The 23,482-nt window shown below is 36.0% G+C and overlaps 1 protein-coding gene across 6 annotated transcripts in view; it reads right to left on the bottom strand.

The window, feature by feature from the left end:
* Positions 1-23,482, bottom strand: part of CACNA2D1 (calcium voltage-gated channel auxiliary subunit alpha2delta 1) — a 368,498-nt gene that overhangs the window by 185,652 nt on the left and 159,364 nt on the right. For all 6 annotated transcript variants that reach the window (XM_058420484.1, XM_058420485.1, XM_040063345.2 and 3 more), the window contains exon 4: positions 11,126-11,185. In XM_058420484.1, the coding sequence (XP_058276467.1) occupies positions 11,126-11,185 (60 nt within the window). The remainder of the gene's footprint in view (positions 1-11,125; positions 11,186-23,482) is intronic.

The raw sequence follows: 23,482 nt of genomic DNA, 5'->3' as shown, positions 1-23,482 counted from the left end.
ACAATATTTCCTCTTGGTGCTTATTCTTGACACAGGATGCTTACTGATGTGTAACCACAGGACATTTTTAGGACTGAGCATGCTTTACTCTTCACAGAGAGTATGATGTCTGTGTTTCAAAATAAAGCACAGCTCAATCCTGAACATACTCTGCTTTCATCCATGTTGTGCTTGTTAAGCTGCCCCCAAGACACCTAAGCAATGTCACCTTCTGCGGTACAGCAGGCACCAGGAACCATTCTCAATTCAGCTGGCAGGTCTCTAGGAGGTAACACCTTGTCTGGCTTTCTGCATGCCTCCAACATCATCTCAGCAGGTTTTATATTCTCACATACTCTTATACACCCTGATGTAAATAATGTAGACCCAAAACATTAGAGATCAAGAAAGACTGGAAGAACTTGGAATTAAATCACCCATTTGGTGTGATCCCTATAATAAGAGAAATAAAGTCAACCATCAGCAGAAGAAATGGCAGCCATCACTTAGGATTAATAAATATATTAATAACATGGCTTTGAAAAAACTTCAGTCTTAACTCAGTTGTTGGGGATTTTGCTGGTACCTCTCACCAAAAGTGTAAAGAAACCAAATCACCCTTTTTTGCAGAAACACAGCTTTAGCAAAAAGATATCTGCAAATACTATTAAATTAAAACTGAAATGTTCTATCTGAAAGCTGGAGAAATGTTATGGCAAAACTTCTTCTATGAGCATTTTAGAATACTTTAAGTCTAAAGGTCACTTAAACTATGATGCCCATTGCAAATTAGATGAAATTAAACTGGCCTACATGGAGAATATTCAGTATGGTAGAAAACTCTTGCTGGAAGTTTTCTTTAATTTTTTATGTAGGGAAGAAACCTCAAAGACAAAGTACAAGAAGTTTTATCAGGTGAAAACACCAGAATTTTGTGCAAGCACAGAAAAATATCTACTGAGCCAACCTTCTTAGTTTTACTGTACTCCTGTGTAACTCCTAAGAAATGCAAAACCGAAGTTACCCTCCTGAGAAGTGGTAATGCCCAAAGGAATAAGACAATCCTACCTGAATTAATAATTCATCAGGGATTATTCACCCATTTTTAAAAGCAAGGATCTGGTCCTGTCATTTTTATATTTATTCTCACATTTTCAAGAAAGTTACAATTCACAGTATTTCAATGCAATAATTTGTGACTAACGAACGTGAAAATTAAACCAAAATGATAGTGTGTTCTATAAACTATGAATCACAGTCACAGAGTTAGCCCAGACTTCTCAAGACTTGCTAAATCCTAATATGCCTTCAAGGACACCTAGAGTTGTTTGTGCATTTTTTTGAAGAGTTTTTACATGCTCATAGCAAGAATTAACAGGGGAAAAAAGAAGCAAATGCTTAACAGCTACATTTCTGGTCAAATCAGGTAGAATTTTTAAGCATTTCTTTGCATGATGTTAGCACATGTTAGAATATTGCTAATTTTGATGAATTTCTCTGCTCTGTGCAATGTACATCTCCTGCTTTGTGGCCGAGTCTACAGAAGTATCTGACACTATTTCAATCACACATCATCATTTTAAGGACATAAAATGGACACACTTTCACCCTTTGTTTAAATTCTAATGAGAATTACACTATACACTGAAGATGGAAAGCTATGAACTCCCAGATCTCTTGAGCAAAATGCAGCTCTTAATATTAAGATTGTCTCGTGCTCCCAGAGCATTTGAAATTCCATGTAAAATAAAACACCTTTTAGAATTTCTACAGCATTTCAACTGCAAAAGAGTGCAGACATCAAACATTTTCTGTTCATATCTACTGCACAAGCCTCTTTTCTAGGAACAGGGCTTCTTGGGAGTGTAGAGGTCTACAAACTTTCAAATATGGAAACTTTCCAACTCCCATTAGGTCCTTTTCTAAAGGTAATGAGCTTTGACAAAGATAAGTTGAATTTTCTTCTACTATCTTACAGGAATGCTGGGACACTGGGACAAAAGAAGAAGATAAAATATCAGGCCAGGATGACACGTCTGGTTTTGTCATTTAAAAAAAAAAAAAAAAAAAAAGTAAATGAAATTAAGAAATGCACAAATATCTCCACCTCCAAAAATCCAACCCATTCAGCTCAATGTTTCAGAAAAGTTCTATTTTGATATGAAATAAAACATGTAGAATTAAATATTTATTTATTTATTTATTTATTCTATAGTATTTGCTCTTTCTGGCAGGAAATATTTCAAAAATATTTAGGTCTAATTTCCTTTAAAATCCCTCTAAGGTTTGCTATTATGAATGTCATTCCTTCTCTGAAGTAAGAGCCAAACTTTGATAATATTTTCTGAATTTCTCAAACTAAGAAGTCTGCCTCCATTATGAAAAGCCATATTTGAGTCTTATACCATTGATTAACTTCCTGTGCATATTCAATCAGGGTTTTTTTGTAGTTTTAATTAAAAACAAAATCAAAATCAAAATCAAAATCAAAATCAAAATCAAAAACAAAACAAAACAAAACAAAAAAAAAACAACAAAAAAAACCACCACCAAAAACAAACCCAAAAAACAACCAAAACCAAACCAAAAACCTCTCTCTTCCAATTTGCAAATATTGACAGCAAAGTTAAGTTGGTTAATGCTCCTTTTTCAAAACCATTGGCACATTTCCTAAATTCTATGCAGAAAGTGACAGAATAATATGTGACAACCAACAGAATGAGTTTTTCTGGGCAAGTGAGGAAACTAGTCAGATCCTAATTATACTGGCAAGGAAAAATCTCAGAAAAATATATTGTTAATTTTGAAATTAAAGTATTTGACAAAAATACCTTACAGAAAAAATAAACAGCACCCTTGAAGTCCATTTCTAATTGATTTTACTGATTCACCAAAGGTAGTAAAGCAGTGCTATGATTTACTTATCCTGGACTGACATGAGAAACTGAATTTGAGGGTGAAAGATAACATCAAAAAAACAGTTAGCTTCATCTGTGCCACGAATTCAATGAACTCTTAGAAAATGTGAACAATAGCAGCCTGAAAAAGCTTTTCTTAGCATATTGTACTTCTCGGTTTTAAACTGAAGAAGCTACAGGGTGTTAATAAATTGAGGACAATAGTATATTTTGCTTTTAATAAGGTGTTTGTTCTGAAAGCACATTAAAGCCTCATTCAAAATGAAGGTGATAATGCACATGTATGTCAGCTTAATAATGGAAATCACACCTTTCTTTCTTTTCTTCTTACCTAGATCCTTCCTTCCAACTCTTTGAGAAGCTGCACATTTTTTAAATGAGTTGCCTGGTCAATAAGTAAAAAGTGTATTAGATGTCTTTAACATATTTGATTTTTCAGATAAAATAGAATGTTTGAAAGCCCTCAACAATGATTGAAGGTGTTTTTTTGCTTTACTCTAAAAGCTTTTTTGGCAAGTTTCCAACCAGCGAAGCACTTCACTGCACAGATGAGAACTTTGCAATGATTTATATTATAAAGTTACACTGCTTTACTGAAGGTAAGCATACTAAGGGATGGTAAATAACCAGTATCTAAAAACTAAAAGCTAGCTTCTCTATAGCTACACATTTAAAATCCCTGTTTATATGTAACCTTAATTCTGATTGTACTGCTACCACTGTCTCTCTCATCAGCTTTAAACTCTTTACGTTTAAAATTCCTGAAGTGTGAAAAATAAATAAATAATATTAAAAAAAAAAAAAAAATCAAGGATTTTTCAGTAATCAGTATGATTAATCACACTAACACTCATTGGTGTAATTCTCATACAGGATTTTATCAGATACGTAATGGATCAGAAGTATGGAAGAGCTGTCCTATGGCAGCCCATATTTTAGAGGAAAGTCAATAATTTCTAGACTGAAAGACTCACCTGGGAGACTCTAGGAAGTTATAAAACTCCAGGCAAGGTAGCAAGCAACAATGCTCTTAAAAGGATTCATAAAGGTTTGGATTTTTTTTTTTTTTTTAATTGCCTTTGAGATGTTTCTCCTTTACTTAACTAGTGCCTGCTAGATATTTATAAACCAGAAGGCACACCAAGATTTTTTGAAATAAGAATCCAAAGATTAGGGGACATGATGCTGGGGACAGACAGATAAAAACAGGGATCTTGTTCCCAGGATGGAATGCCAGACAAATTCTGCACTGATCTGGTGAGGCTCATGCCACATCTCCAAAGAGCTTCAGCATGGACAGGTTCACAGTGGATTTCTACACTTAGATCAAATTCTCCTTACTGAAGGAGATCTTGGGAGGCCGAAGTCAGCGTGTTCCAAAGGCTGTAACTATTGTCTCTCCTGTCTCACTTCAACGAACATTATAGAGAACTGCAGAAATGCCTGTTCCTGCAACATTCACTGTGAACTTCCACGACTCAAAAAGGTATGTGATTTGATAAATGTCACATAAACATAATAACAACACTTAAACCCATCCAATTTCAGTAAATACGATTTTTCCTTACTTCCTCTTTACCTCACCTTCTTACTACTCCCAGCGCACACACACAGAACTTCATCCCTTGGGTAGAAAGATGTCCAAGTGCAATCGCTGGCAGAAAAATAGTATTGCATTCCTTTCAGTGACATGGGGCACATTTAATTTAAATTATACACAAATTAAGGCCACAGGTCACAGAAGAGGTGGCACACAGCCCTTCAGAGAATAAAATGTTATCCTCCCTAGAAGCATGACCATCTGTCAATTTAAATGTCAATGTAAATTGATCTCTTGGATGTTGGTTTGTTTTTTTTTTTTTTCAAGTCACAGAGGCTTTAGAAATGTGAGGCATTATCCAAAATGAATCAAAATTAATGGAAGATTTATTTCACTGAATTTTGGATCAATGTACCATGTGAAGATACAGACAGCTTTGACACTTTGCCTGTGTTTAGTGTTATAACTATCACAATATTATAAAGTATATATGACTTACTAGGAAAGGATCCCACATCTACTTTGCACCTATGAGGACCAGTTCCCCATGCTGATCTGATGCCAAATCTCAACTGCAACATTTCTCACAAAAGAGATTTATCAGAGGTACAAGCCATGAGAGAACTGTATCATCTCTGAAGAGATAAGAGAAAAAGGATTCTAGTTTGTTTTCTTCACAGAGTTTTCCCTCTCTCTAGAGACAAAATATGTTTAGTAAACTGCTTCTTTAAAATGAAACTATGCCAAAGCTGAAAGTTTCATGGTTGGTTTGTCTGATTTCCAGCTTCGGCTTTTAAGATACAGTGTTGTATCTTAAGATACATTGTATTTTAAGATCCACTGTTGTAACAACCACAATGAATTACAGACGGTCCTGAAAATCTTCAAACTGCAAGATACAACAGAGACACCTGCTACAGCTCTGCTCTTGTGGGTCACAGCTTGGATCAACTCTGGTGAAAGGAAACCTGTTTTATCTTAGTTATCCTTTTCATCTTCTGCTTCTTTGCTGAGCAACGTTTCACTACCGTTTTATGCAGCCAAAATTTCTACTAGAAAAAGATAAACAAACCATAATTCCAAAGTAATACTCCCATGACCTTCTGTCATTATTTTTAAGCCCGGCTGGTACATGAATACCAGCCTACATATTATCATTGGAGAAAATACGGTCTCAAAATTACTAAGACATAGAAAAACATCATTTACACAGAAGACTATAAAATGACACTACTGGTTAAAAGATAAAGCATATCGAAAGAATTTTCCATATGGCATTTTTATATGATAATTAATTCTTAAAACTCCGAGTTTCAGTCTCTGTATAAATAAGTGGATGGTAATAGGCCATCCATACAGATACCCCTATTAAAATACCAATGAGATATTCCTTATGTTTATACATGTGTAAGTACAATTAATACAGCAACCCAACTGGAAACAAAATTGCTTTAGTTAACCAACCATTGCAAGGCAATCAAGTGTGGTATCAAATGAAATTGTAGGAGATTCATTTGGGAAATAACAGCAATTACTTCATACAGAATTCTCCCTTCCTTCTTTCAGTTCGCATACACTTTTTTCATGTGTTTCTATGCCAGAAAAATAATTGGACAATCACACATGTCAAAACCATCCCCCTTTCAATCTGTAGTGTAGAAGAAATTTCAAACTAACAAGGCTGTTTCATTTATATATCTTGGTTTGTACCTCTGAGTTGTAACTGCTTTAATCTAAAATATTCAAGCAGGCTTAATTCCTCCAGCTGTACAGGCAGCTGGGGAATTGGGCAGTACAAATGGAGTAGGAAACAGAGAATGGGATTTCTTTATTTGCCTGAAACGAAACACTTTTGATTTGCCTCCATAAACTTCACAAATATTCTCTTAGTACCTAATAGTTTTCTAACAGGTATTGGTTTTGGGCCATACAAGTAAACTGCATTTCAACTATTTTAACCAATTTTGTGCTTCATCAGGAAATAACACATCACAAGCCAGTATTTCATTTTTTCCCTCTTTAAATTAGAATATATTTGGTATTCTTAATTACTATTCTTAATTAATGTTGCTTTGAATAACTTTGTGCCTGTAGTAAATTAATTAGTAATTTCAAAAATATTTTTATATTTAATTATCAGTTAAAGATACCCATAAACATCATGCTATTTTTTCCTGTCACTTAGCTAAAATTAACAATAAATATGTAAGATGTATACTCTTAATTAACTTTAGAGTTTTAGAATATCTAGCTCAGAGCTGGATAACCCAGTTACACAGAGAATGAGCAATGGGCTCACGGGTCAGGCACAGAGGTTACAGTGAATGTGGGGACACCAGGCTGGGGACCTGTCACTGATGGGCTTCCACTGGGCTCCATCCTCAGCCTGCTTCTCTTCAACACCTTCATTAACGGCTTGGACACAGGACTCGAAGGAATACTGGGTTAGTTTGCTGATGACACTAAACTGGGAAGGAACTGTCTACCCCCTCAAAGGCAGAGAGTCCCTGCAGAGACACCTCGACACATTGAAGGGATGGGCAATCACCAACCAGATCGAGTTTAACAAGGGCAAGTGCTGGATTCTGCAGCTGTGATGGGGCAATACTGGATGTGTTATAGGCTGAGAAACGAGAGGCTGGAGAGCAGCAGTGAAGTGGACCTGGGGGTCCTGGTCCATGGCAAGTTGAACATGAACCAGCAGTGCCCTGGCAGCCAGGAGAGCCAGCCCTGTCCAGGAGGCATCAGGCACAGCATGGCCGGCCGGGCACTGGGGTGCCGTCACCTCGAGTGCTGGGGGCAGTTTTGGGCACCACAATATAAAAAAAAAAAACATTGAGATATTAGAGAGGCCAGGGGAATCCTTATGACGAGCATCTGAGGCCACTTGGTTTGTTCAATCTGGAGAAAAGGAGACTGAGGACATCTCAGTCTGGTCTTGAACGACCTCACGAGGGGCAGCAGAGGGGCAGACACTGACCTCTTCACTCTCGTAAACAGAGTGACAGGACCCAAGGAAACAGCCTGAGGCTGAGTTGGGAAGTTCAGATTGGGTATTAGAAACAAGTTTTTCCTCCAGAGAGAGGCTGGGCACTGCAACAGGCTCCCCAGGGAAGTGGTCACAGAACCAAGCCTGACAGAGTTCAAGGAGTGTTTGGACTCTCAGGCACAGGGTGTGATTCTTGGGGTGTCCTGCACAGGGCCAGGAGCTGGACTCAGTGATTTTAATGGGTCCCTTCAAACTCAGCACAGTCCGTGATCCTATGAAACTGAAAGAAGGTAAGTTTAGATTAGGCATCAGGATGAAATTCTTTCCTGTGACACTGCCACGTGTTCCCAGAGAATTTCCCTGGAAGTGCTCAGGGCCAGACTGGATGAGGCTCTGAGCAATCCAGTCTAGTGGAAGGTGTCCCTGCCTATGGCAGAGGGATCAGAATGAGATGAGCTTTAAGGTCCCCTCTAATCAAAACCATGCTGTGATTCAGTGATTTACAGAAGACTCAACATTTAAGTATTTTGCTTTGCTTTTCATTGTTTGGTCTGCTTAAAGTAGATGGAATTTAATACATTACAGTACCTAAAATATTGGAAGAAATTATACTCTCATTCAATTAGAAATAGTACAGAAAAGGGATTTTAGTAGATGTGGATCTCTATGCCTGTAAATAGTTTAGTATACTAACTGTTTTTCTAAAAGACAAGCAATTTTTTTTTTTCTTTAGACAATTTGGACAGTCTTTGCAGTACATTATTAGGTGAAATTAAGGGGGGGAAAAAAAAAAAAAAGTCAGTGGGAGTAAATCTATTTTATTTCCCTGTAGTAGCTTATTTCAAAAAACCATATCTAAGATGCTGAATTTTTATTATACTGTGACATTAACCTGAAAATAAAACCCTTTAATGCTTGCACATTTCTTTTGTTGTGAACTGTGCAAAACCCACTCATATTCAGAATAAGGTGTTAGAACAGGCACCCTGGTGGTCTTTTGACTGACACATTCCTCGTAGCTCTGTTCAGACCTTGGTCTCACAGTCAGTCTTCTTTGCCCTTTTTTGTATATCTTCCACTCAATTCAGTCCATACACACTTCCCCAGAAGGAATGCTTGGGATATTTTCTCCTTAGAACTCCATAGGCTATTATTTGGCTGCAATCTGACTGTCAAGGACATTACTGATCACAAGCTCATTAGAAGCAGAAATAGCTTGTCCCATGAGTTTCATTCTACAGTGACTCATGTGCAGTGCTGCTGGAAGGGCTTTCATCACCCAAAACCAAATCCTGGATGAGAAATGAACCTCATGCAGCATGATATAGACCATTCATAATGTTATCAGAAGTACTTTAAGAGCCCTTAACTGCAGAAAGTTTTACGGTCTATCTTCTATTTTCCATCACAGACATTAGGAGAATGAGTCTTCCAGTGAAAATTAAGTTTATCAGAAAGATCTGTGTGCAAACTAATTTGAGCAGGCATTTTCTAAAAAGTAGGCCAGAAGAGAAGAAAGATTACTTCTGGCAAAAATGGAACAAATTAAATTATAAGAGGCTTAATACATTTATTTGAAATTTAATTGCATACCCTAATGTCAAGGTTATTATATGGTGCACACTGTTCTGATCCAAATTCAAAACAGTAAAGTACAATCTCAGCTTTCAGTTACTTTATTATAAATCCAACTGCTTCTTTTTTTTTTTTTTTTTTTTTTTTTTTTTAATACTGACCATAGTCTTTGCCTGAACCACAACATTAATATTATTTTGAGATGTCTCCTTGGCAGTGAACTCAGATATAACCTGAAGCCTCTTTGGTATGACTGACTTCTACTATGAAAAGAAGGGTAAAAAGAAAAACAAAAGCTGAGGCAGTGTTGACATGATGCCAGAATATAGCGCAAAAGCAAAGTGGTTAAAATGAGATTCTGACTGTATTCACACAACTCTGCACTGAGTCCATCAAGCCTGCAGGTTTTGTTTCCTAGTCACAAGAGAGACAGATTAGCAGAAAAGGTCGCTGCAGCATTCTTGTTATAGCATCTCCATGGAATATGCATCCTTGTTTTGCTGTGTATTGGAAGCTGTGCCTGTGCAGAGAGCACACTTAAAAGCATGCAGGCTGTGTCCAGACACTCTGTACTCCTGCAATCAGTCACTCCTATCTGAATTACATGGCCTGACCTTAGGAGCTTTTTTGTCTTTTTTCAGATCTTCAAGTGCCTGAGTAACATGGGATCAGAATGAACATTTCTGCTGGTTTGGACTGGGTTAGAAATAATTTTCTTCATTGTAGCTAGCACAAAGAAGAATGGGCTGTATTTTGGATTTGTGCTGGGAACACTGGACACTTCTGGTGTGATTTTTTATTGCTGAGGAGTGCTTTAGCACAGCTGAGGCCTTTTCTGCTTTTCACACTGCCCCACCAGTGAGGAGCTGGGGTGCCCAGTGTACCCCACATGACCCAAGGGATATACCACGAGGAACCAAGCTCAGTGTATAACACAGAAGGAAGCAGGAAAGGGTGGACTTTTGGAACAATGATGTTTGTCTTCACAAGTCATCATTAAGGACAAAGGAGCTCTGTTTTCCTGAGCATGGAAGAACATCTGCCTGTCCATAGGAAATGGTGAAGGAATTCTTTTTTGCTTTCCTTCTGCATGCAACTTTTGCTTTACTTATGAAACTGTCTTTATATCAACTTATGAGCTTTCTCATTTTTACTCTTGCAATTTTCTCCCCCACCCCGATTTAGTGTGAGTGAGCAGGTGCCTGTGCAGTGCTTACTTGTAGCTGGGGTTAAACCACAACAACATTCTTAAAAAACCATTGTGCATTTAACACTGTGCCACTATGATTCTTGTGGATGTGCAAACACAATGTAGGTTGGTAGCAGCATCATGTAAAAGTACCATCTGCTTTTGTTTCTGAAGGAACATTGAATAAAGGCGTAATAAGTAACTTTGACTCTCAGCCTGGAACTATAACTTAAAATTAGGAAGCTTACAATCATGCAGCACAATATTAATTTGGTCAGATTGGTAATAAAAAATCAGTATTGTACATTTTAAAATCATATCACTTGTTTTCAGGAAAGCCTGAAAAAAATAAAGAAGATAATTTAATGTTTGACCATGTTGGGGCCTCTTTCAGCAGTACTAGAATATCAAAAGAACACATGAAGTTATTAAAATACAGAAAAGTATTCTAAATAAAAGTCTATGACTCCCAAGTCATGCAGATAACCAAATCCTTCTGTATTGTTTTTTTCTTGTTGTTTGTTTGTTTCTTTGTTTGTTTGTTTTCTTTCCCTTTACATAAGAAAAAGACAACTTGTAAAAATCTTTTCTATGATTCTATTTCAGTGTTTGGAATAAGCACACTTTTAACTGAGAGCAACCATCACTCAGATTGTCTTCTCTGTAATCACTCCTCATCTGTCAAAACAAACAGATGTCTTTACAACTCAGAGCTACATCCCTGTGTCTGTGAAGCTCCCTGTGAGCTTCTGAAGGGAAAAGTTCTTTATTCTCTAGACACTCTGAGACTCTGTTTACTGAATAAATAGCATGCCTATTCATAGCCAGTAGCTCCCTCTGTAGTAGATACACAAACAACATATTTGTAAGACTACAGTTAACATTTCAAAGAGGAAAAATCCAAGAAGGTTAAAAGGAGAAAAACTGAAGCTTACCCCAAACTCATCCCTCCACTGATGCGATGCTTGGTACTTCTCTGCTTCTTTAGCAAGGCGCTGAAGAAGAAAGAGACAGAGAACATAAATTTTAGTCTTTATGTTCTATATGATTCTTCATATAGAAAAATCTTTCTCTTTTACTTTTTTCCTATGCATGTTTTCTCTCTATAAACTTTTTATCTATGGTTTTTGCTTTTACTTGAAAATTATGCATATTTGAGTCAAGATGAACCATCCAATCGAAAAAAAACCCTATTTTCTGTATTATTTGATATTTAAGTACTGTAATGCATTAGACAATTTAACCCTCACTCCAATATAATTTAGGAATTTCTAGTAAAACTCAAAATCCATCAACATCCTGCTGAAAATACTCCCTCTTTTGCACACTACCTTGTCTTATATGCATTAATTTAATCTACTATCTAATGACAAGTACATATTGAAATATTAAAACACCATTTATAGACATTAATTTCTCTGTTATATTATTTAGCTTTAATTATAAGAAACTGCTGACAGCCCTCTGATTATTAGGGATGCATTAGAAAAAACCCAAATTTGGGACTAGCTGAAGTCTGATCTCATGGATTCAATTAGTAGCTGGAGAGTAACAGGCATGCTCCTAGAGGGCATTTTTCCCATATTAAATACTTTAAACAAAATCCAGTTTTGTCACTTAGCCCCACAGGAAGCAAAGCACAGTGTACAGGGATTTGCTCTTTCAAGTCAATCTCGTATACGTCCATTAGATTGGATGATGTGTTCTCCCTCATCCAAAATTTGAAGTCTTTGAAAAAAAGCTGTTGGACAGAATTCTTAGGACTTTACTACAATTTTGCCTATAGAAGTTACCAGGGTAATGCATGTTCTGCAGCTAAGCTGCAGACTGGTCCCCCATCCCATGCATCCACCCATCCCTAAAGCAAGCCAGCTCACTCTGAAGGAGCAGCTACCTGATGTGAATGTAGTTCATGTGGACTCAGCCATGTCCTAATTGTTGAGTTACTTTTAGAACACAGTTATTTTACAGCCCAGTAAAAATTTTAGCTACTGTTTTGGAGGAGTCATGGTTCCTTTCTAGCAGACATAGCCTGACTATGTCCACCAGATAAGCAGGGATGAAAATGCTTACTGCACAACAACAAGGCTGATGATACTTTTAATATTCAGACCAATCCATACACAAAATGATCTGGTGTCTAAGTCACACTTTCAGTTAAGTCATCTTGTCAGTTCTTGCTAACACCAAAGGAATAGGACCTCCAAGTCCATGAAAGCTGATATTCCAGACATGGCACTGTCAGAACCTCACCTCAGACCTGTCCAACACTGCAACTGTCTGTGCTGCCTCATCCTCTGAGGGCAACTCCTCTCCCTGCTCTAACAGCCACCAGGATGATTGATGCACAAATCAGAACTTAGAATCTTTTCCTTATTTTTAGTTTTGAAATCATTCTTTAAAACCAGAAAATACTTCAACAAACATGTACTCTACTGCCACAAAATGTGTCGTCACTCAATTGTTTTATTGTCAATTCAAATGATTCTCAGCTAATAGAAAGCTAGCAACACTTTACAAGTGCTGCTTACTGGGGTGTTACTATGTTACATCCACAGTAACCAAGCACCACATTAAAATATTGACTGCACTGGACAAACATCTACAGTATTTTCATTTTTTGGTAGCATACTAGAACAACTTTGTCCATCTTGTTTATTGACTCAATCTAGCTTGTTCGGCATTTAAATTTGTATATCCTCTGATAAATTCAAGATTATTAAGTCATATTTCAGCAGGTTGTAGCAAAGCAAGATACAACACTTGCTACATGTGCAAATAGCTCAAGTTAACACTGCCCTCAGCTTTCCTTCACACTCTGCTCCACTGCCTTGAGGTACTCTGAGAACCACAAAAGACAGCAAATCCCAAATGCACAAAATGATAGATGGACTATGGAGAGAAATATATAATCATCATTAATCCTACTAATAATTTTCCATTGAAAGAACTGCAGCCATGCTTGAAGTTCCTCACCTATACTTGGAGATTTCTGAGCAATATAAAGTGAAAATGCTTAAAGGAAAAAAAAAATTGTTTTGAAGTTGTTTCAGGTTGCTTATTTGTCCCAAATTAAGGGATATATATATATATATATATATATATATATATATATATATCCCTCACAAAATAGATATTGTATTTGTATTCTCCTTTAGAATTTTTCAGTCAGGGTTCAGTTAGAACACATCCTAACTGCCCAATAACCCTACGTGCAACATCTACAACACTTTACACCTTAAAATAGCCTATAAATGAGAGGCTGGCACTCAGGGCATGTGTACAGAGCTCAGTTAAAGGTAATCCAGCTCATACAAAAGTCCAAGCAAAGTGTTTAAGAAACAGTAATAACCAAAGGGAAAACAGTTGTTCTTTGACTCCTAGAACACCAAACCCAACACCATAATGGAAGTACACATGACAACAAGACAGAATCATGCATACAGGTTCCTGCAGCTGGTGGAGATACCTTTTTGATTTCTTCATCACTGCTTACATGAAGAATCTTGGCATTTTGCTCTACTGTCCAAATGTCAGTATTTTTTGTTGTTGCTCCAGTTATTTGATCAATTTTTCAAAATTTCATCTGCAATATATCCAGTACTTTAGCTGGAATGTATATTTAGCATGTACTTCACATTACACTATTTGGCCAGAAATAGCCAAGCAGTTAAGCAAACTCAAGTTACTTCTGCCTTTTATTGTGACATAAGGAGAGACTAATTTTTCATCTCTCAAAGAAATCATGCCTGCCTCCTTTTGAGGCATGCAAATGCCAGGTCTGGCCTCCCCTGTTTTGATGGAAGAGTCTCTGGAGAATGCTGACAGAGAAGCTGCACGACAGCCGGCTGACACCTGGTGCTTCCCATTTTCCCTCTCATTACAATGAGGGTTTAATAAGGCAACAGCTTCTTTAACACCATGACCCACTGCAGCTCCCTACAGCTTTCTCCAGCAAATACTAACATCCTGAGACATAAATTTTTATGTGTAAGAAAATAGGAAGAAATGGTTTAAAACAATATTCTTGTATATTAGGTTTTAATAATCTCTTCCTCCATGCCCTCTGTATTCTTTGCTGTATAGATGAAAGCTGTGAGATGTTTTCATGCCTTGAACAAAGATCTATTTAACAGTATCTTTTTGGATACAGAGTAGGAAAAGCAGAACAACACTAAAAATAGAAAAATAAACAAAATTAACATGTAATGGAAATGTTCTGGCTCATTTCAATCTATTTAAAGAATTCTACTTGGTGCAGTCTGCTGGAGAACACAGATTTACTCTGAAGTAGTAAATAAATTCAGAAACCACAGCCAGGGAGAGAGGGCTGCAAAGGCTAACAGAATGCTGCAGCATCTATTCATGGCCTTTGGAGGATGCCTGACAGCTGTGTGATGGTGCTTTTTGAGTAAGGATCAGAGGAGCTGGTGCCGGATTTAGCCAGTGTGATTGACACAGTAGCTGATGTCAAATTTAAGATGCTTGGAAACACTTTGATTAAACATGCAGTTCATTTAATAAATGTTCCTAGATTAAACAATTATTCCTACCTCTTTTTTCTTTTTTCTTTTTTCTTTTTTTTTTTTTTTAACTTTTTCCTTCTCTTTAGTAGGGTGCAATATGCATTATTTTCAGAAATTTCCAGAATACTTAGCTCATCAACTAAAAAAACTCATAAAAACCAAAAAACCTTGAAAATCAGTCACTGCTTACAAATATGTACTTTTGACCAAACTTTGAAAGGAGTCAAGAGGTACCTTCCACTAGATTTCCTTATATCTTTCAAAAATAAAGGTTATCTTCAAAGGAAGACAGCTATTGAAAAGCTAGATAAGGTACAATGTGAATTCACTCCACCAGCCTATGAATCTTTAACTTTTAAAGGGATTATAAACGATTATACACTCACAAACACACACACAAATAACAGAAAAGCAAAATAACAACTAAAAGAGATCCAGAGCCCAGCTGCTTGTCAATCTCAAAACCCTCTATTTTCGAAGGTCTTGTCCCCAGTTTCGAAGTTCATGTTACTATCTCTGAAAGGCAGCCTTTGATGTAGCACAGACTGAAGCATCTTTATCTGATCTGTAAAGATCAACTCCCTAGAAGGCCTATTCATCCCCCAGCCTTCATTTTTTTTAACGAATATGTCATATTTATCTTGTCCTTGCCAGCACAGGATTCTGTCAGCAAATGGCCCAATTAGATTTATATTCAGTACAATGAAATAATTTTTTTGTGCTTCCCACTCTCCTTTAAGTGTTTTATTTGAAAATAATATTCAACTACTTCTTGATATATTAAGCTATTATAAAGTGTGTAATCTTAGGAGTTAATAGGTAGCCTCACAAACTTTCTATAACACCAAATCTAAGTATTGTTTAGGTTATTTTAAGAAAAGAAGTACCACGGTAAAAGATGTCAATATCAAGCTTATAAAGAACAACACAGAATACAAAATGACCTTCAAGTCCTGATTGTAAAATATTATCCAAATATTCAAACCTGCTCTCGCATGAAGAGCACAAAAGCCACAAGAAGTATGTGTAAAAGTGGTTTAATATGTAGTTTCCATGTATGTGTCTGAAATACAAATAGTTTTCTCCCATAGCTGATTATGAATTGGATATGAATTACAAGAAGAGGAAGAGGTTTTGTAGGACTTGTATATTGGTGTCTGAAGTGTCAATGCAAGACTGACCCGTAGTTATTTCACTACGGGTTTAACACAGACTGACAAAGTCTAAAGGATTACATTCTCATCTCAGTAAGCTGTTACGTTCTATATTAAACCAAATTAGAACTATTCTACCTTGATTCTAGTGTCTTTACATGGATAGCATATGTTGTATTTTCACAGAAATTATTGGTATTGAGTTATCCAAATACCCATGAATTACCCTATCCAATAATTGTACACAGTTTTAGGAGAAGACCACCCAGTTTGTCACACAGAGAGTGTGAGTTCAATAAACAACTGTAAACTGGAAGGTCAGTGACCCAAAAGTGAGCACAGATGTGTTAAAAATAGGAAGACCATAACACTCATATAAACACATCTGGATTTATTCTCTTTGTCTTATTTCCATAGTTCCAGTGGGGCACAGGAGGAGTTAATAGGGTGTGACTACCCTTTTACATGTTATTTATAAAGACATTTTCTATATGATCTTTCTAACAATTGGGCGCTGATAATAATTACTACCACAAAAGATGACCTAGTTTTGATGAAGCTGAGGAATGTCAGTTTGGATAAGACAGACCCAACCATAAAATGTCTTAGACTGAACCAAAGACATGCCTAATTTTACTGATTTAATTTGTAACAAGTTTTAACACTTCCTCTTTCAACTAAATTTGTCTGCTTTTAAAATTATTGCAATCACTAACACTGAAGCACAAAAGCTGCCATGATAATTCATATTTCCCTATGTCAAATAAATACTTTTTTATCCTAAGCTTTGCTGTATTCCATTATATAAAGGCCATAATCCTCAGCATAAGTGTAACCAGAACTTTAAACATATTTTAAGATTATTATTATTATTATTATCATTATTATTATTATCATTATTATTATTATATAGTGACCAAATAATAGGCTTTTGCTGATCTGTAGCTTGGCCATATTTCAGGTATTTACACTGCAGAGTCACAGCTTCTCTTTACTCTGTCATCTGCTGCGTCACATGATGGAAATGTGATCTGTGCTCTGTTAATGAGGATATCTGAAGCATATAAGGTCACAGAAAGACTGTGTTCATAATTGGTCTCCTATATTCTGTACAGAATTTGTATGCTGTACTCCTCAGTTACCCTCAGGGGACAGTTTCAATCCAAAGCAGCAGTTGAGTCATATTCATATGGAAAAGGGTATATCTGCTGAAATTGAAATACTTACCAAAGCAGTCTTCATATAAAAATACTGGCCTTAATATATATATATGTTTAAGACAATTGGGAATTAGCACAATTTTTTTAAAAGCTAATATTATTATATTCTGGACAACACTTCAAAGTAACACCTTAATCCCTGTCTTACACTTAATAAACAATTAACAGCAATCTAAAATGCTACTTTTTTTTTTTTTTTTCTAATTAAGGTGTAGATTACAAAACTCAACTTTAATTAAACAGTAAACATAAAATTACTTTCCACACTTTGTCTGTTTTCCTAATGTATTTCAAGACATTTCTGCTTTATTCATATGAAAAGTAATTCTATTTCAAACCTTCTTAATCAGTTGTTCTAACAAGATTACCTCATATCCAAAGAAAGGCTGTCATGTTGCCTACAAAGTAACCTAATCAGGAAAAAATTATTATCACCTTCCACATATCTAGAAGACAGAGCTTTAAAGATTTCAGTATCTGTTAGTAGTTATAGTGAAAATAATTCAAGGTTGTCTTGAATGACAAAGAATTATTTTTCAGTTTTTTACTCTTCTTCATGGTATTCTAGTTCCAAAGCAAATTAAGCCACTGGTCTAAATAAGATCAGAAATCAATGAGAAATCAAATCTGAACTAGAGTACTTGAGATTAGAATGCTGCAGGTGAAGTTAATGCTTTCTGACATAAATAATCACATTTATTTTAACAGGAAAAATTGAAATTGGGATGCCATAAATAAATGCATCCCACATGTGCTTCTGATATCTAAATCATCCTGTGCAATCACCTGTCACTGACAAAAGCATCATAAAAGAAAAGTAAAAAAGGATAAAGCTCAAAGAGCATTTGTCACAGTAACACTTCTCCATTACATAAAAGCAGCCCTCCCCTAAAATATGAACTAGAAATAGCTCTTCTCTTCTATTTGTTCCTTTCTTTTAATGTATTTAAGAATTTCCCTGACACTAGCAAGTTAACAAAAGGAGAAGAAAAAAGTGGCACAGTGGCTATACTTCAAGGCCTAAAAGAGAGCTGAAAGTCTTTCAAATATATTATACTACATAAGAATTCTCAGATAAGTTTTCAAAAGAATCTAAAATCCTTCAACATTGGTACAGATATTGTCAAACACTTTTGTTTACATCCTGAAAACAAATCATGGGAGAACTGGAGCTATGTACACCACTGATAGTCATTGCTGGAGAATAAGTAGTTAAATAAGAAAATAAATAAATCAGCTAAACCCCATATGTTTAAACTTCTGGAAAACTGGTACAGCTCAATATGCACTTAGGTGAGTGCATGGCCTGCAGAAGTTGAAGGAGGATGATGTCAAATACTAGTTTGTAGCTTTCTAAAACTTATTTCAGCTTTGTCTCTGATGTCCATAACACTAACTAGAACTAGTAAGATCATTGGTACCAGACGAAAAGAAACCTTACATGAACATCAAAAGAAAAATGAACCACAGGTCCAAAGGCATCACCAGAGGAGCACCTGAGTGCCAGAGAACAGATCAAATACGGCCACCATGGAGAATGTAAGGAGCATAAAATTGCCTTCTCTGCCTGGAGCACTGAGCCCAGTCCATGAGGCATGAAATATGACTTGTGTGAAATACTTTACACACTTTAAATGGTGCAGTAGGGGTGTACAGAATTATTTGAATTTAACTAAAAGTAAACAGTAAAAAGGAGTGTAGTAGATTCACATCAGAAGGCAGAGAAGCAGAATTACTACATTTATAGGGAAGGAGGAAGAAATTTCAGTTCCCAAACCAGAGTATATTTCTAGGGTGTGTGCAGTCAGGAGATTTGAGAGGCTGGGCAGTATTATGACAGCTTCATACTGCCAAAAATGTTTCAGTAGACAAGGGAGTACTACAGAGACAACTGTAGATAAAGGCATGAAGAAAAGCTGTTAGAAGAATAAGATAGTCTGTCAAATGCATCTCGACATCTAGCAGTGAATTTTCACTAGAGTGGTGTATAAAAATAGCAGAAGATGACTTCTTTTAAGAAATCATTCATCCTTCTCGTTTGCAGAGGTTTAAACCCCTTAGAGCTTATTACATTTTCACTCTAATAATTTATATGCCTTAAATGTAAGTCACATTAGTGTTATATTTTTAAACAGGCTCAAAGTGAAGGACACACACTGAAACCATTAGACTGAAATTGCCAACTGCTCCAACAAATCTCAAATTGCATAACACCACCAGCTCCAGTTCATTGCCTGCCTTAGGAAACTCTTTTAAGCTTCACAGCTGAGTTAGTAACTTCACAGGCATGAGTAGAAAATTACATGTATATTGAGGAGGCGTGCCTTTTTACCCTGTTTTTTTTTTACATGCTTTCTATCAACTCAAGGAGAAATCTGAACTACAGAAATGTTTGAAATGTGGGTTTTTTTGGTTTTTTTTTTTTGTGTTTTTTTTTAGAAACATCAAAATCAACTCACTTCAAAAAAAGTGCTCTAAATGTTGAAAAGGTGATTTTCCTCTGACTTAAAAAAAATTAATTTGACACAGTTCAGATTGCCTTACAACTCCGATAATACCTCCTCAGAAAGTCTCCACTTAAAAAAAAAAAAAACCAAAAACAAACAAACAAACAAACAAACAAACAAAAAAACACCACCCCAAAGAACAGCACCAAAAACCACCACAAAATATAACCTACCAATTTATACATGTTAGTAGATTCACTGAAATCTGACTAATATCCAAACAGGAACAGAAATAACTGAAATATGTACATGCAACTGCTTTGTTTTAAAAGGATAAGTAGGAAAAAAGAACAAATCAAGGAAATTATCTCCTTGCAAAGTACAAGGAGTAGAAAACATTGATACAGACTGGCATCACTTATGCAAGAAAAACACTAAAGTCAGTTACCTTTAATCAAATAGGGGATGCAAGAGCAGTTGCATCTTATATAATAAAACAGAACAAGAAATTTCACAGAATGATCAAGTTTCATATGACTTAAGTAACAACATATCAAATAATACCATTTTACTGTCAATACAACTCAATAACAATATTAAATATATACTGAATATTCAAAACACTGTTAGCAGTATTTTGCTTTAAAGTTATAGCCTCTGCTAAAATCACAAAAGTTGGGTTCAGCTAGGAAGGAAACACTAAGTATAGATAACTGTACTGAGTTCTAGATTTACTCACACTTTGTGTGTTACAAAGGACATTTAGATGTAATGGTGTTGTAATCCCAAAAGAAGATCATTACGTTGGAGATTTAAAATATCTGTTGAACTGATAAGCAAATATCTCTTTTGGCCATGTCACCAGAAACAGCATTAGGCTTTCTCAGAGTTGGACCAGTATTTATAGAAAGAAGAGCAAAATCCAGAATTTCCAGAAATAACAGGATTGAACAGAGCTTATTTATCATCTCTTCCTCTACAGAATAGGACAGAAATGCTTTATTTCATTAAGACACATTCATAACCTGAACTATAATGATAAATTCCTGAGTAGTTAATGATTTATAATAACATCAAGACAGCACTGAAGTCTGCAGCAGCATTTCCAGAAATGGGTCTGTGAACAATGCAACTATATTAATAATAAAATGTAGATGTATAGTGCAGCCAGCATGTTCACCTCAGCTCTCCAATGTATGCAACAGAATAATGAATTTGACTTACTACAAGTCTGTTCAAAAATGAATCTACTTCTTAAATATATATACATATTTGCTTAAAAGTACAGCTGAATACCAAATGCAGCTTTAACAAGGCAAGATAGTGTCTCAACAGCTTTGCATGTTAGGGAAAAAAAACAAAAAAACAGAGCAGGTGGTGGGCTATAGCTGCTGAATAATCGACTTGATCTTATCAGCAGTCAGGGGTGAGAGCCAAGGAAACATGTTACTGTTGGCAACAGCAGAAACAAATGATACATTAATACTGCATGCTATTTTCAGGCAACATCTCCCTAATGGAAGTAACTCCAGTCAAAAGAAATAGAAAGTGTTAAACTGTGAGTCCTGGAGAAAATTGGGTACAAAGGAAAATGACCTGGCAAAGTGTAGGAGTGATTTTTATTTTCCTGGAGATCCTGTGTCAGCCACCAGAGCAATGCTGGGAACAATTGTATCCCTGCTGCTACGCCTGGCTTTGACCTGGGGTAACAGGACACCCAAAGCCCCTTCATTCCCTTCTTACCATATGGAGTGTAGCAACACGCTGCTTCTTAACTTGCCCAAATATATTTTAAAAGAAGCGCTGCACTCCCGACATTCTCTCTTGACTGTTTTTAAGGCTCAGGTTTTAAGGTTCAAGTGTAGACATGTCACGTTCTTAAAAGCAATTCAGGTCCTTTGTTAGTCATGCCTTTTCTAGAAAGGACTAAATGGAATTTACTAGTTCTAACCCAGCAACAGAACACTCTTTCAGACTGTAAGGTAAAAACAACTTAAAATTAAAAGTAGACAAAAATGTAAGGTGAGATTGCTGAAAATGGTATATTCTACATTTCCATGCATTGGTGTTGGTCGTGATTTCTCTTCAGCATCTTTTGTCATGTATATATCATATACTGGACAATTTATGACCTCTTTGTTCCAGGCAGAACAGTCTCTTTCGGGCATTCTTGTGACATACAAAAAATACAACCTATTTAAGGCATACCATTAACCATTAATCACATTTCTGCACTGTAAGACTTTAAAAATGGAATTATATGTAAAAAAATACTTATTTTCACTGTAAATCCTCCAGCTGTAAAACTAATGCATATTTTCATGGCTACAGAAGTATTTAATAACTTTTCCCATCCATTGAGAAGTAACTAATGCTAATTGTATTTAACACATAAAGAAAATTAAAGCAGAAGCGTGACATAATGTGAACAGTGTTAGGTGCTAGTAACATTGAAGTCCATCAGATTTATCCTCTGAGTGAATCCACTGTATTTGCCTTTCAGTTATTTTCATCCTTTTTCTATGATTATGTACATGAACTATAGCTATGCTAAAGGAATGTATTTCATCAGCTGTCCTAATGACTAATGTAGAGATCTGAATCAACATTCAAACTATTATTTGGTTCCAATTTTTACAAAAAGAAAAACAAACAAACAAACAAACAAACAAGATTGTTTTTAGTGTTACCCTCACAGGTGTCAAATTTGATAACTACTACAAGAGGTTTGGGTTTATGTATGATGACTTCCACCAAAAGGTGTTTAATTATGATGTCTCACACTTTTCTTGTATGAAAAATCTAATTGCCACCTCCTAGCTCAAAGAACACAATCATGAAGAATTATCCCATCTCCAAACTGTCTAAGCATCTTCCTCATGTCACTTTCACATCTGCTGTTATTTTATTTTATTTTTCAGTCTTTCATGCTTCTTTTTTGTATAGGTAATACTGAACCATGTCAACAAACTTACTGAAAATCATCATCAGAATCAAACCATGAAGAGCAGACAGAAATAAGAAGCAATGAACCCTTATTCTAAAAAAAGATAAACTAAACACAGTCAGTAATGTCACAGTACCAGGAAAGCAAAGTCTGGCAGTACTTTGCCAGACTGGAAGTTTGATGCACCTAACTCAGTATGATGGAGTTCACTGCAGTTGATCTGAGTCGCACTTAAAAACTCTGCCCAAGAAGAATTTCTTCCCCACTCCTGTTAAGCTGGCACATTAGATAGGAGCGATGATTTTCAGAAATCAGTCTGAATCCTAAATTAAGACACCTGAGCTGATACTTAAGGGACTGGTGGACTGCTAAAGGTTTAGAGTTCTTTTAAACGCTGCAGGATGTTCTTGTAGGATTTCATGGAATTGCTTTTTGGCTGTATTCTCAAGGAACAATGGAAAACAGGTAAGTTTTATAAATGGAAAGGCTAATTCTTTTGGGCACTTCCTAAAGTGAATGAAACATTAAGATTTGAGAAGTCAGACGCTTTGTGCCCTCATTTATGTCACTGGCAGCATTGAAATGCTGAATCTCTGCTATCTGAGCTGAAACATGACTCAATGCCACGGAAAAAAAGCATCCTGCACTTCTAAATGAAACCAACTATAGATTTCAATGCATCTTTCAAATCTATAGATTTTGATGGGTACACTGAATTAGTAAAGACTGAAAATGCAGCTTCATGAGGCATCAGACAATGACTCTTGACCCACCATCGATCAGTATGGTAAATGACATAAATTACAGTAAAACATATTTGCTTGCATATACAAAAGAAGTTTCAAGTACATAAACATCAAATTTAAAGACTTATTAAATTAAATTACAGCTAAATTCAACCATACAGTGAACTCTTCACCTGTATCCTGTGGTCAGGTGGTTTTAGCAACGTTGAATGAAGGGTGTAAGGAATGGTTACAGTGCAGAAACTTGGAGAC

This window comes from Hirundo rustica, chromosome 4, assembly GCF_015227805.2.
Source record: "Hirundo rustica isolate bHirRus1 chromosome 4, bHirRus1.pri.v3, whole genome shotgun sequence".
Lineage (NCBI taxonomy): Eukaryota > Metazoa > Chordata > Aves > Passeriformes > Hirundinidae > Hirundo > Hirundo rustica.
This window is presented reverse-complemented; position numbering and strand designations above follow the sequence as displayed.